At 39.4% G+C, this 12,559-nt stretch overlaps 1 protein-coding gene across 1 annotated transcript in view; it reads left to right on the plus strand.

The window, feature by feature from the left end:
- Window positions 1–12,559, plus strand: part of LOC112103401 (contactin-6-like) — a 131,687-nt gene that overhangs the window by 94,261 nt on the left and 24,867 nt on the right. Inside the window, exons 9-11 of the mRNA XM_024195170.1 lie at window positions 4,460–4,587; window positions 11,596–11,771; window positions 12,112–12,229. Of these exons, the coding sequence (XP_024050938.1) occupies window positions 4,460–4,587; window positions 11,596–11,771; window positions 12,112–12,229 (422 nt within the window). The remainder of the gene's footprint in view (window positions 1–4,459; window positions 4,588–11,595; window positions 11,772–12,111; window positions 12,230–12,559) is intronic.

Consider the following 12,559-nt stretch of genomic DNA (forward strand, 5'->3'; position numbering starts at 1 on the left):
TTTGGCCGCTTGGGGCGGCCAAAACCCTGGAGCCGGCCCTGGACGTGGACAAATTGGAGAGAATCCAGAGAAGAGTGACAAAAATGATTAAAGGTCTAGAAAACATGACCTATGAGGGAAGATTGAAAAAAATGGGTTTGTTTAGTCTGGAAAAGAGAAGATTGAGGGGGGACATGATAAACAGTTTTCAAGTATGTAAAAGGTTGTTACAAGGAGGAGGGAGAAGAGTTGTTTTACTTAACCTCTGAGGATAGGACAAGAAGCAATGAGCTTAAATTGCAGCAATGGAGATTTAGGTTGGATATTAGGAAAAACTTCCTAACTGTCAGAATGATTAAGCACTGGAATAAATTGCCCAGGGAGGTTGTGGAATCTCCATCATTGGAGATTTTTAAGAGCCGGTTAGACAAACACCTGTCAGGGACGGTCTAGATGATACTTAGTCCTGCCATGAGTGCAGGGGACTGGACTAGATGACCTCACAAGGTCCCTTCCAGTCCTATGATTCTATGATTCTATTATCACGTCTCTCTCCAAAACCAACTAAGAGAGGCACCCTTATTTTCTTGTACTGATATCTAGCTTAATGATGTCAATTAAAAAGTGCTAGTTTTTTTCTTCTGTGTGCAGCCATTCTTAGCTGAAAATGTCAGCTAGTTGATATGTTGTTAGACCTAAAAGTCTGCCTCTTTGGCCTGGTCTACACTAACCCCCCCACTTCGGACTAAGGTACGCAAATTCAGCTACGTTAATAACGTAGCTGAATTCGAAGTACCTTAGTCCAAAGTTACCGCGGTCCAGACGCGGCAGGAAGGCTCCCCCATCAATGCTGCGTACTCCGCTCGCCGAGCTGGAGTACCAGCGTCGACGGCGAGCACTTCCGGGATCGATCCGGGGCACTTCCGGGATCGATCCGGGATCGATTTATCGTGTCTTAACCAGACGCGATAAATCGAACTCAGAAAACCGATTGCTTACATCCGGACCTGGATGTAAATGAAGACGTACCCTTTGTTTCATATGTTGCTAAGTTCTGGTTTGATATCTTGATTTATAACAAATTGGCTGTTCAATCCAAACTTACTTTCTTACAGTGCTACTAACAGTATGCATGTGAATGCAGCTCAGCAGCCTCATAGTCAAGGTAACAAGGATATTCACATAAGGCCAAATCCTCTCCTCTCTCTACTCCAAACCAGAGGATAAAGCTTCCCTTTCACCAGAGAATTCAGAACGGCACTATAGCCACTTGTGGCAGCTATTGTAATTTGTTGTCCCAGATGCTGCTGTGCCCTGTACAGGACAGCTCAATGGATGGCCTTGTCTGGCCATCCTCCCTCATCTCCTGCTGTGTTAAAGCTGTTGGCTGTATAAAAGGTAAAACCTGAGGGATGTCATTTGACCCAGTTTGTAAGCAGAGACACTCAAGTTGTGCTGTAAAAAGAGCCCATATTGCTTTTAACAAGTGTCACATTTGTCAAATACTTTGGCATAGAGGGGCAATCAAAACTACTGTATAAAATTACATTGCGTATAGGGAATAACAAGGCAGATGCACAGAACATTGGTTGGTTTCTCAAAGGGAATATTTTCTGTCCCTGGATTTGCTGTGTATTAGTGATTGTGTTGATATCCAAAGACTTGAGAGTGCAGTAATCTTTTCATCAATACTTACTATGGGCTAGTGTGGCCTGAGGCATAGCCCTGCACAATGGACAGTGCACAAAACTGCAGCACCCCCGGAGTAAGCCTGGGAAGAACACAGTCACAATGCCGTCCACAATTCCCCCTTGCCCTTGTTGGGGGCAGGAAAAAGGGGGAGGGAAGTGACTTACTGGTCAGTACGGGAAGCGAGGCGGGCAGAAGAATAGATGCCCACTGCCTCGCAGAGGGCAGCGCTGGTGTTAAAGCCCCTGAACTGATATAAGATCCGAATGCAGCCATGTCTTTCTTCCCAATATGGCTATGCTAGGGCTAGTGACAACCTAGCAAAAAATAATTTGGGTCATTCCTCTGTCAGGCTTCCAAAAGGTTTAGGTCCCATTTTAGCTACAAAGTTCCTCAGTGTGGCATGGGGAGATTAGGCTGGTTTAGCATTATTCTTCTTTGTTCACTAGTTTGAGTAGAGTATAATTTATGGATGCATTTTCTAAAGCACTTAAGTGATATAGAAGTGGGGCTTGGGCTCCTAATTCAGTTAAGGATCTTGGAAAATCCCTCCCTTCCCTGATTTCAGTGGAGTTGTGATCGATTAACACCAGCAGAGAATTTTGGACGTATATTCTACCTCTCCCCCCACCACCCAAAAATCACATTTTTAGGAGATGAACAGGGGCAGCTCCAGGCACCAGCGCAGCAAGCGCGTGCCTGGGGCGGCAAGCCATGGGGGGCGGCCTGCCGGTCACTGTGAGGGCGGCAGTCAGGCTGCCTTCGGCGGCATGCCTGCGGGAGGTCCGCTGGTGCCGCAGTTTCGGCGACAATTCGGCGGTGGGGACACCGAAGTCGCAGCACCGGTGGGGCCTCCCAAAGGCATGCCGCCGAAAGCCACCTGACTGCCATGCTTGGGGTGGCAAAAAACATAGAGCCGCCCCTGGAGATGAACAGTGTGAGAATAAACAACATGAACTATACCTGGTGAAAATGTAGATCTGAAGGTAAGTTTAGTCAGTTCTAGGACATATGAAAGCATTCTGCTGATTCAGCAATAGTGGCAGACAGAAAAGCCCTCCCCCTCCATACCCTCACAGAGCTAACTTTTATACTCACACCTGATCACTCAGCACACTAAACACTGGTTTCCTTTCATTGGACAGCTAGTTGAACACAGTTTTAATAACGTGTCTAGCGCCACACAAATCAGAATTTGTTCATGCAGTTCACAGACAGTGTGGTGATGCTACAAGATGAATTATTATTTGTACTTTATCAATACTTGGACCAGATTCAGTATTCAGTGACACAGAACAGCTCTCAACTACATAAAGTAAATGAGAATTGTACCCAGGTAAGAGAGTAGAACATAGCGCATGGTACGTTATGCAGATAAACACAAAGATATAAATATATGTAGGAATACAGGATACAATAATATTTTGTATATGTTTCATGTAGTTGATATCACCGCCAACTTCCTGTTGCGCTCTAGTTGCTGTTCATTTGCTTTAATAATTTAAATGTTAAATCATCTAAATTTATGTTGTAAATATTGAACACCCTGACTGTGAGGCTTATAAAAATATTTTACATCAAAAAAAATAATGTATCAGATTTATATCTCCCCCTCTGCCACTTTTTATTTCTCCATTTAACTCAGATTTGAAATTAATTTTCCCACTTCTGGATAGTCTATAACAGGAATCGGCTACCTTTGGCATGCAGCCCGTTAGGGAAATCCGCTGGCGGGCCAGGGCAGTTTGTTTACCTGCAGCGTCCGCAGGTTCAGCCCATCGCAGCTCCCACTGGCCGCAGTTCACTGTTCCAGGCCAATGGGGGCTGTGGGAAGCTGAGGGATGTGCTGCCCCACCAGCAGCTTTCCCTGACAAGCCATGTGGCAAAGGTTGCCGATCCCTGGTCTATAAAATAACACAGCAAATGTCTAGTGTTATCTGTCCATATTCATCATCCGGGAGGTAACACAATGTTGAGTCCTTGCTCAAGCCACCTCAAAGTTTAACCAGCAAGAACTTAGGCCAAACTGTGCACTTGATTATACTCTGAAATACCACGTTGACTCAGAGGTAAAAATCCAACATTTTGAGTTTACATTACTTGAGACAGTTCTGATATATACCGTCACTGTTTTTATCTGGCATCTATTTCTCCAGCTTTCTTTCCACATATCTCACCATTACCTTTGAGGTTCTCATAATATTAGTCAGTATAAACTAGTCAGTACTCACAAATCAGTACATAACTTAGCAAGGTAAAACATAGTCACTAATAAGGTGATTTCTTAGAGCAATATGACAAAACTGTGTATTTTATGTTTTCATTGTCTGTGAGAGGGTGTTTCAGGCTCTCATCTAGACTGGTAACAACTTTTCATAAAATTGACAAAATTACACAGGCTGTCAGTCCTCATATTTCACATCATAAGCGGCTTACCATCTGGGGTCAGGGAAAAAATCCCCTCTAGTATAATATAGCATAATTAGCTGCATTATTGTGGTTTTATTTCTTCTTCTGAAACATTCAACATTGAACATAGAAGGACACAGAAAATTGGACTAGATGGATTGATGGTCAATTCCAGTATGTCACTTTTATGTTCCTTATACGTTGACAGTTAATAGATGGAGGTGAAAAATAATGGGAATACGTTTAGTTTGTTGTAGGAAAGCATAATCATAATAATAGTATCTAAATATGAGCAATGCAATGCTACTTTTATTACAGTTCCTGTACAGGAAGTTGATACAATATCCTGTTAAGTTTATCTATCTATCTGTATATTTTTTAGGATCTTTATGCTAGAGGATGGCAGTCTCAAGATATATAATATTACCAAAACAGATGCAGGAGTGTACACTTGTATAGCAATGAATCAATTTGGAGTTGCCAGGAATTCAGGAAACCTGATTGTGAAAGGTATTTTATTGTCTTCATTTGTGCTTTATGAATATTGGAAATGTACATACATATTTGATGAAACATACTGGGATGTCAAAGATCATAATAATACTGTTATGATGCAGGATTTCAACTAAATCTTTACACTGAAACAGAACTACCAGATGGCTGCAGCAACTGTTAAAATGCCTGGCCTATCCACAGGTAGTGACTATGCTTCAGTATCATTCTTAGAGGATATTGACAACAAAGCCTTAGTCTTAGACCAAGACCCCATTGTGCTAGGTGCTGTACAAACACAGAACAAAAAGACAGTCCCTGCCCCAAAGAGCTTGCGGACCAGAAACTTGAACTATAGTGGCAGTGGGCCTCTGAACACCTTTCTGTTCTCCACTATGTATGAGGGGTTGAATCAATGCTGCTCATTTATAGCTTACATTGGATCTCAGGCTAAAAAAATATTTCTGCCACTGTAAATTAAGGAAAAGAGATTTAGTGAATTAATTTGATAACTGGATTGTTTCATTGTTTTTGTTTTGTTTTGATGTTTTGTTCTATTTAAAAAAAAAGGCTCGTTTAGAAGCCGAATAAAAATTTCACTCTAATAAAACAGAGAACCACTAAGAAGCTGCTTCCCTCTGTCGCAATTGTGGTTAACCACCTTGACAGATGACACTAAAACAACATGACTGAAAGAGGAGTGGTCTCAGGCCCTTCAGATGGTTTCCTATTTTTAATATTAAAATCCCCCCCCCCCCCCCCCCCCGCACACACACACACACTCCCAAAGAACACAAGGAGCAGTTGTGATATCTCCTACACTTCACTGCTGGTTACTTTCCTGAATTTTAACACTTTAACTTCCCAGATTCATATGTGTCATTTCACTGCCTGCTCCAACAGCTAAAAATATTTGCTTCTTGGGGGAGTAATCTGAGCTGCCAACTAACCAGAAATGTTCACATCACCAAGCAAGTCATTTTAATGAAGGAAAAAAACCCACCTTCTTCTCATGTAATTTTTTTTTTTTGCAAACTGCATATTAGTTGAACTTCTAATCCTCTTCTTTGAAAAAATTGACTTGATATAACTTGTGAGACATCACTGTGGACTTGTCCTAGTCAGCTTGCATTCTGACAAATCCAGTCTGAAGTGTTCTAAGAGAATGTGACTGAAGTAATCTGATGGGATATGTCAAAATGTACCCACCAGGCTAAGATATGAAAAGAAGTTTCTCAGAATCTGAATTGTCATTGAAAGTGTTATGGAGTCAACATATTAATTGCTGCTACCTATGAGTTATACCTAATTTTTTGTGAAGGGGCTGTTTACAGGTAATTGCCTACCTACAGGCCCATTGAGGAAAATGTTGAGGCTTTGATACATCATGTTATCTGGGACCTGACATTTTCCCATTTCACTTTATTTACACAGATGATACAGATATTTCGGTATTTCCCTGAGCTCAGGACCCCCATAAAATTGCTCCCTCCCCCCATCAGCCCTGCCTACCTATCCTAAAGATCACCTACAAAAGGATTTGTGAGAAAGAAAGGGGCAGGTTTTTTTTAACTCTAAGTATCCAGATCTCTTTATATACTACATAGAATGATTAGCCACAAAGGGTGGGAACCCTAACAGAATAAAAAAAACAATTTTCCAGCACAGGAAAGGGTTACATTCACCTGCAGCATGCCAGGTCAGTAAAAGGCCAATGCACCTAAACCTTATTAAAACAGGGTGCTATGTTTGTATTGGAAGGGGGAATTTCACCCTACCTGAGTAGCTAAAAGTATTTTTAAGGGTGGATTGATGATTTTGTAGCTATAATATCTCTCTGTGATTGTCAACTTAAATGTCTCTGACTTCCTACTGCTGTTCTGGGAAGCACGTTAAAGTGTATTATGCTTGTCTGACCTTTTTCTCTCTGTTGTGAATGTGATACACTGACTAAGGCCTTGTCTACACTGGAGCTTCATCTGCAAGCCCTGAGTGCATCTGTGATTGACAATGGTGCATTTTACCTTTGCCTTTAATATCATAACCTTTTTTTTTGTTTGTTTTTTTGAAACACAGGCAAATTGCACTGCATCAATGTAAATCATGTCTGTAATAACCATTTTCACTAGTGCAACTGCACTGAACGCTGACATAGCAACGTAGACAAGCCTAACTGTATCTTGTCCTCCATTTCATGGCTGGGCCTCCTAATTGTTAAGAATGTACTATTGCTAGCAGCTTATAAAGATACTTCCTTATCTCAGGAGTAGGATGCTTGTGACTGGTGCTGAAGGTTCTGGGTTCAGTCCCTGCTGATCAGTGGATGGGTGAATCATTACATCAATGTAGCTGCCAACACAGGGAAAACGGGGGGAAATTTCGTACCTTCTCTTGCTGCTAACTAAGCATGATTGCAATTCTTAATATATATATAACTGGTCTCTTATGAAAACATCCTGGTGACATTAAATGGTAACAATGAAAAGGTAGAGAAAAGTACGTTAAAAACATGTAACTTTGAATTTAATTATCACAGTTATGAGCAGAATACTCTCGATGTTAGATAACACTAGAAATGATAGTAGTTATAAGAATGACAGATTACTCAGCATAATTTGTAACTCAGCTTTTTTTTTTTTCTGATTTGGCTCATTTTAGGTAACTTCCCAATCATTTTCTCTAGCCTGCAGGCTTGACTTTCCTCCTTACCATACCGCAGCTGGCTAACGTAGTTTTCACGTTCAAATTTTGGAAGTGCCGTTAGTACCAATGTGATGTGTAATTTGAGAGAATGTTACAGCACAGCTAGCAGTGAATAAAATGAGTCGTGTAGTGTTTGAGGAGCTCTTACTTCATGAGAGTTAGATACCATTGCACATACCGCCATATATACATCCTAATGGAGCAGTATGCAAAAAATCACATTAAAAACAACAACAAAATTATTTCATTTGGCATTTACAAAGTGTATTAAAAAAACAGAGTAATAACATGGTATAAAAATGATCTTGTTTGCAGGGAACATTTGTTTTTGTTTCCCCTCTGGAGAAGTTTTGGCTGTTCAATTATAGGGCTCATTGCTTCAGCATTATTTTCAACTGAAATGTCAGAACTTGGAAAAGCATATCTAATGTGCAAATTAAGTTTATTGCTGCTCATTGAGTTGTTTATTCTTTGTTATAGAAGTCTTTATTATACCTCAAGCACACAGCATCTTATCTATTGTTTGTCTCTGGAAAAAAAGCCATTCTATATAATACATCTCTGCAGTTACTAAGCAAGATGGATAGATAATGGGAAACCAAGGTTTTTGAGAGGCATTTGAAAGGATCGGAGGTGGAGGTTGTAAACAACTTCCTAAAGGAAATAGCAAAGATCATAGTAAGTGAGCAAGTAGGCATGAGTCATGTCATGTGACATGGTCCAGCAAGAATGATGAACCCAAAGGAACAATCACCTCACAGCATGATGCTTCTATAAGGATTTACTTTTTCTTTTTTTGCTAAAGCAGCAAGAATACACACGTACACACACCCCCTATATAATTCACGATAAGGACGTTTAAAAGTATATGTGCAGAAAAATTAAAAGATACCTGAAGTTTTGAGAAAGCAGGTCTCTTTCGCAGGTAATGGTGAACTGTGTAGTTATAGACTTTGTCAGTGTATAAATGGAAGCCTTTTGATATTCCAAAAGAGCAGATCTGTAGTGGGAAGCCCTAGTACTACATTTTTCAAACTGCTTGCCTATCCCTATGGATCGGTCCTATGGGATTCAATAGAAAATGACAAGTTGTCTATTGGATTAAGAATTCAATCTATACAATTCTATAACAGGGATATTACTGTCAAATGTTAGAATAGTGGTTTGTTCTCAGTCTCTTTGGGTCTGTGACTCAAATAAATTCCCAGAAAAAATAGTCTTCCAGCTGACCTTACCCAACAATTCCTTGTGGTCACAATGGCATGGTTCTGGGGAGATAGCAATAGGCAGACACAATGGAAGTTGGATGTACTGCATGCTTGAGGAGTTCCCCTTCTCCCTCTCCCTCTTTCTGTGCCTGCCTGTGCAATCCTAAGATACGGAGTAGTGAACTGAGCACTATGGTAGAATGGAAAGGGGAGAGGGGGAAACAAAGCTCTGGATTTGGAGGCAGTAGGAGGCAAGAAAGAAGGGAGGGATACATTGCTCTTTCTTTGTGTTCTGTCTCCTAGCAGGTTTTTACAGATTTTGTTTTTCTTTCGTGTGTGCATGTGACTCATCAGACCCCACCCACTCACAGATATTGCTGGGTAGAAAACAGTTTTCCCATCCTGCATTTTTTTTCAAGACTTCAAGACATTTCCCACCCCACATTGTGACAAGTCAAAATCACAAACAAATTTGCAAACTGAAAATTTGTAAAAAAAATAAAATAAAATAAAAAAAAAATCAGCTTAGGTCAACTGAAACATTTTGTTTCGATTATGACTGTTTTTATTTTTAAAAAATTATAATTAGTTAATGTTTCAAAATGAAAAGGTCCTTTTGAAGGAGAAAACTGGAATATTTTATTTAGAAAATGTCAGTATTTCATTTTGGCAACTTCAAAACTTTCCTTTCAAAATGTTTTTTAGTTGAGAAATATGTCAAAGCCAACCCTTTCTCATTAAAATATTTAGATTTGATGAATTGGCAGTTTCTGACAAAAAAAATGTGTTGAAAAATCCCCAACTCACTCTAGTCACCTAACTGAGGCTGGTGTTCCATATATTGTGAAACACTGTCCTAGGCAATGATTTAAAATGGAAGAGAAAGGATATCATTTTCTATTACACTCCATAGGTTTCTGAATTATATGTATGGAGCCCTATTTAACTTACACACAACCCTGTTGGTTTAATTTCTAACTTTTTATATAACTTCCCTATAAGGCTAAATTGTTTTTACTAGTAGTATTAGTATTCATAGAGTGCTATAACTTTACACATAGCTTTACAGAATAGGCACAAAGTACCCGCCCCATTGATTTACCATCCAGTACAGATGAGTAAGATTTGCAGGAGAACAGCTCAGGCACCAGGTGGTGTTCAGACAGCCTGGAAGAGATTGACACGGCAAGATTTCTGTGACGGATATGTGTTGCAAAGAGGAATTTGAAGGACAAGGAGGGCATTTGGCACGTGGGAAATATAGTGTACATTCCCAGCTTTATTAAAGATGAATCAAGCTAGGCATAGAAGGTGAACTGAACCCCTAGTGTAACTACACTGATGTTAGAGGAGTTACAAGCTTTTTAGAGCCAAACTCTCTTTGGGTGTTTTTCAGAGTTTGAATATTTGTTGTCAATGGAGTCGTGCCAACAGAGAATTTGGCATTTGAATCCATGTGAAATGGAATGCACCTGCCACTCTTGCTTCCAGACAGGGAAAATGTTCTCTATTCTACTGGTTAAAATAAAATCTTTAGTAGTGTCATGTCATGCCTTCACCCTGGGGCAAATCTTCAAAAAACCAAGTGATGTGAAACTCTTCTGATCATTAAAAGAAAGGGTTCTAAACAGCAATTAATTCATGCAATGGAAACCAAGAAAAAGTTGGCTCTGCTTCAGCAATTGAGGTTCTTCAAAGACTCTTTTTCCTTTCCTTGCAATGTGTACCTGTTAAAGGGGGAGTCCAGCAAAGAAAAGATTTTAGCAACACCTAATCTGTTTTTACAATACAAAGATCCTTCTTTGAATTCCTTGGGAAGTGCCAGTTAATGACGGGGGTGTAAACACTGTAACTGGAGACTCAGTTTTAGTTCAAAAGAAGGATCACAGAAAACGCAATATTCCTCCTCATTGCCACTTGACCGCAGCCCTGACAGTCGCAGAAGTTGTAACTCAACTCTGTGAGAAAGTCACTTGAACTTCAGGACTGTACAGAATGCTCCCATCTGCATAGCACTCAGTGACTGCAATTGTTTTGGCAATCTGCTCAAAAGTATGTTCTGAATAGCAAATTAATATCTTCCACCTTTAATAAATGAGTGATCCCTTTGAAGTCAAGGCCCCATATTGAATAAAATACTGTATTCTCAAATACTTTGCCAATACACGGGGTTAATCCTGGCATGGGATAGACCTGCTGAACTAATGCAGTCCCTGAAACCCTCATCTTCCCCCCCACCCCCCACACATTTTTTTTCAGAACATATTATTATCATTGAATGGATTCTGTGCACATTTTATTCACATGTATCTGAATTCTCATGATTTTATAAATGTTCCTGCACAGAGACTTTATTCAAGAGAATTGCTCACAGAAAGGTTATGTGCCAGTCATGCCAACAGTAGTAAAACCATATAAACCACTGTCTTTCCCCTTCAGCAAGCTACTTTTTCCTTTAGTGAGAGCTGCTTCTCTCGTTATCAGTGTATGGTGATAAAAAAAGTTTAAATGCTTTTTCAGTCTTTCGAGCCGTCTCCTTTGGAGCTTAAATACTGCAATGCACGTGACACTGTGGGAAACTGCCAATGAAAATTAAATTTATTAAAATAATAAATTAAAAGGGCAAGACATTTCTCTTTAAGAAGTAAGAAAACAGTGACCACATTTTATTTGGTTGCAGTATTCTGCAAGGACAGTTTTTCAAAGTCTGCATTATCATGTCTCTTCCCCTTCTCCATGTAGTCTTAGCAGCCTCAACAATGTATGCTGTTTTGTTTGAATTTAAGTCAGATCTAGTGAGTATGGCATTTATGAATCAGCATACTATAGGAGATGAATAATTTGGCATGTTGCACATTTTCAAGTCTTCTCTAAGATATACATAGCACCCATTGTATTCACAGTGCTCTTGGCAATAGGTTGTAAATGATGAATAATGCACTGGAATCATCAAAATGTTAACGCTCAGTTTCTTTCATAGGGACAGTAGCAGAACATTAGATCAATTTTAAATCATTTCAGAAATGTTGCAAAAATCATTCAATTTTTTTTATTACAAACATATACTGGTATTTTTATACACTTGTTTATAATAAAGAATGATTTTTCTCAACAGAGAGGACTGTAATTACTGTTCCACCTTCTAAAATGGATGTTACAGTTGGAGAGAGTATAGTCCTACCATGTCAGGTGTCTCATGACCCCTCCGCTGAGGTTGTGTTCACATGGTCATTCAATGGAGATGTGATAGATTTTAAAAGAGGAGTGAATCATTTTGAAAGAATTGGAGGAGTAAGTTCTTCAAACTCTTTAGTGCTTCATCAAACTGTTCTTAACAGTCCTTAAACCACATAAACATCTTTCATAATTCCCATTTTCGATATGTATGTCAAATCACTGCTCCTTTATAAAAGTTACATCCATTTAGTTTGCTTTCTTATATTTCATAAACATGCTCAAGTTATTTGTGAAGCCATAATAAAAGTGTCAAACTGAAATAAACTGATGACAGCAATGAATGCTTTAATTTAAAAGCTGCATTTTTATTAATATTTAGCAAGTTATAAAAATGTCCAGTTGGAAAACATGTTGTGAGTGATTAGTTTTATCTTTTTCTTCCTTTTATCTCCAGGAATCTGTTGGGGATTTGATGATAAGAAATATTCAGCTAAATCATTCCGGGAAATATGTTTGCACGGTACAAACAACCATAGACAGTCTATCTGCAACAGCAGATGTAATTGTAAGAGGTAAGTCTATTAAGTGTAGAATTCTAACATAAGCATTTCACATTCTTACATAAGTTAACATCAGCAACTAGGTTGGTGAAATTTAAAAAGTTTGTGCGTCTCTGGTATAACAATGCAGTTATGTGATGGCATTTCCTACACTCATTGCTCTCTTTGAACCAAACTATACTTGGTAGGTACTGGCTAAAAGTAAGGGTGGTGAATAACTGCCCATTCCAATGGGAGCAAGCCCCATTTAAGATAAGGTGGCAAACATCCTCCCCAAGCATTCCAGTAAATGGGGAGGTTGTCTCCACAGTTTGCATCAGCCTTCAGAATGGCACAGTCTGC

The sequence above is a fragment of the Terrapene carolina genome, unplaced genomic scaffold, assembly GCF_002925995.2.
Source record: "Terrapene carolina triunguis isolate 2854851 unplaced genomic scaffold, T_m_triunguis-2.0 Scaffold89, whole genome shotgun sequence".
Lineage (NCBI taxonomy): Eukaryota > Metazoa > Chordata > Testudines > Emydidae > Terrapene > Terrapene triunguis.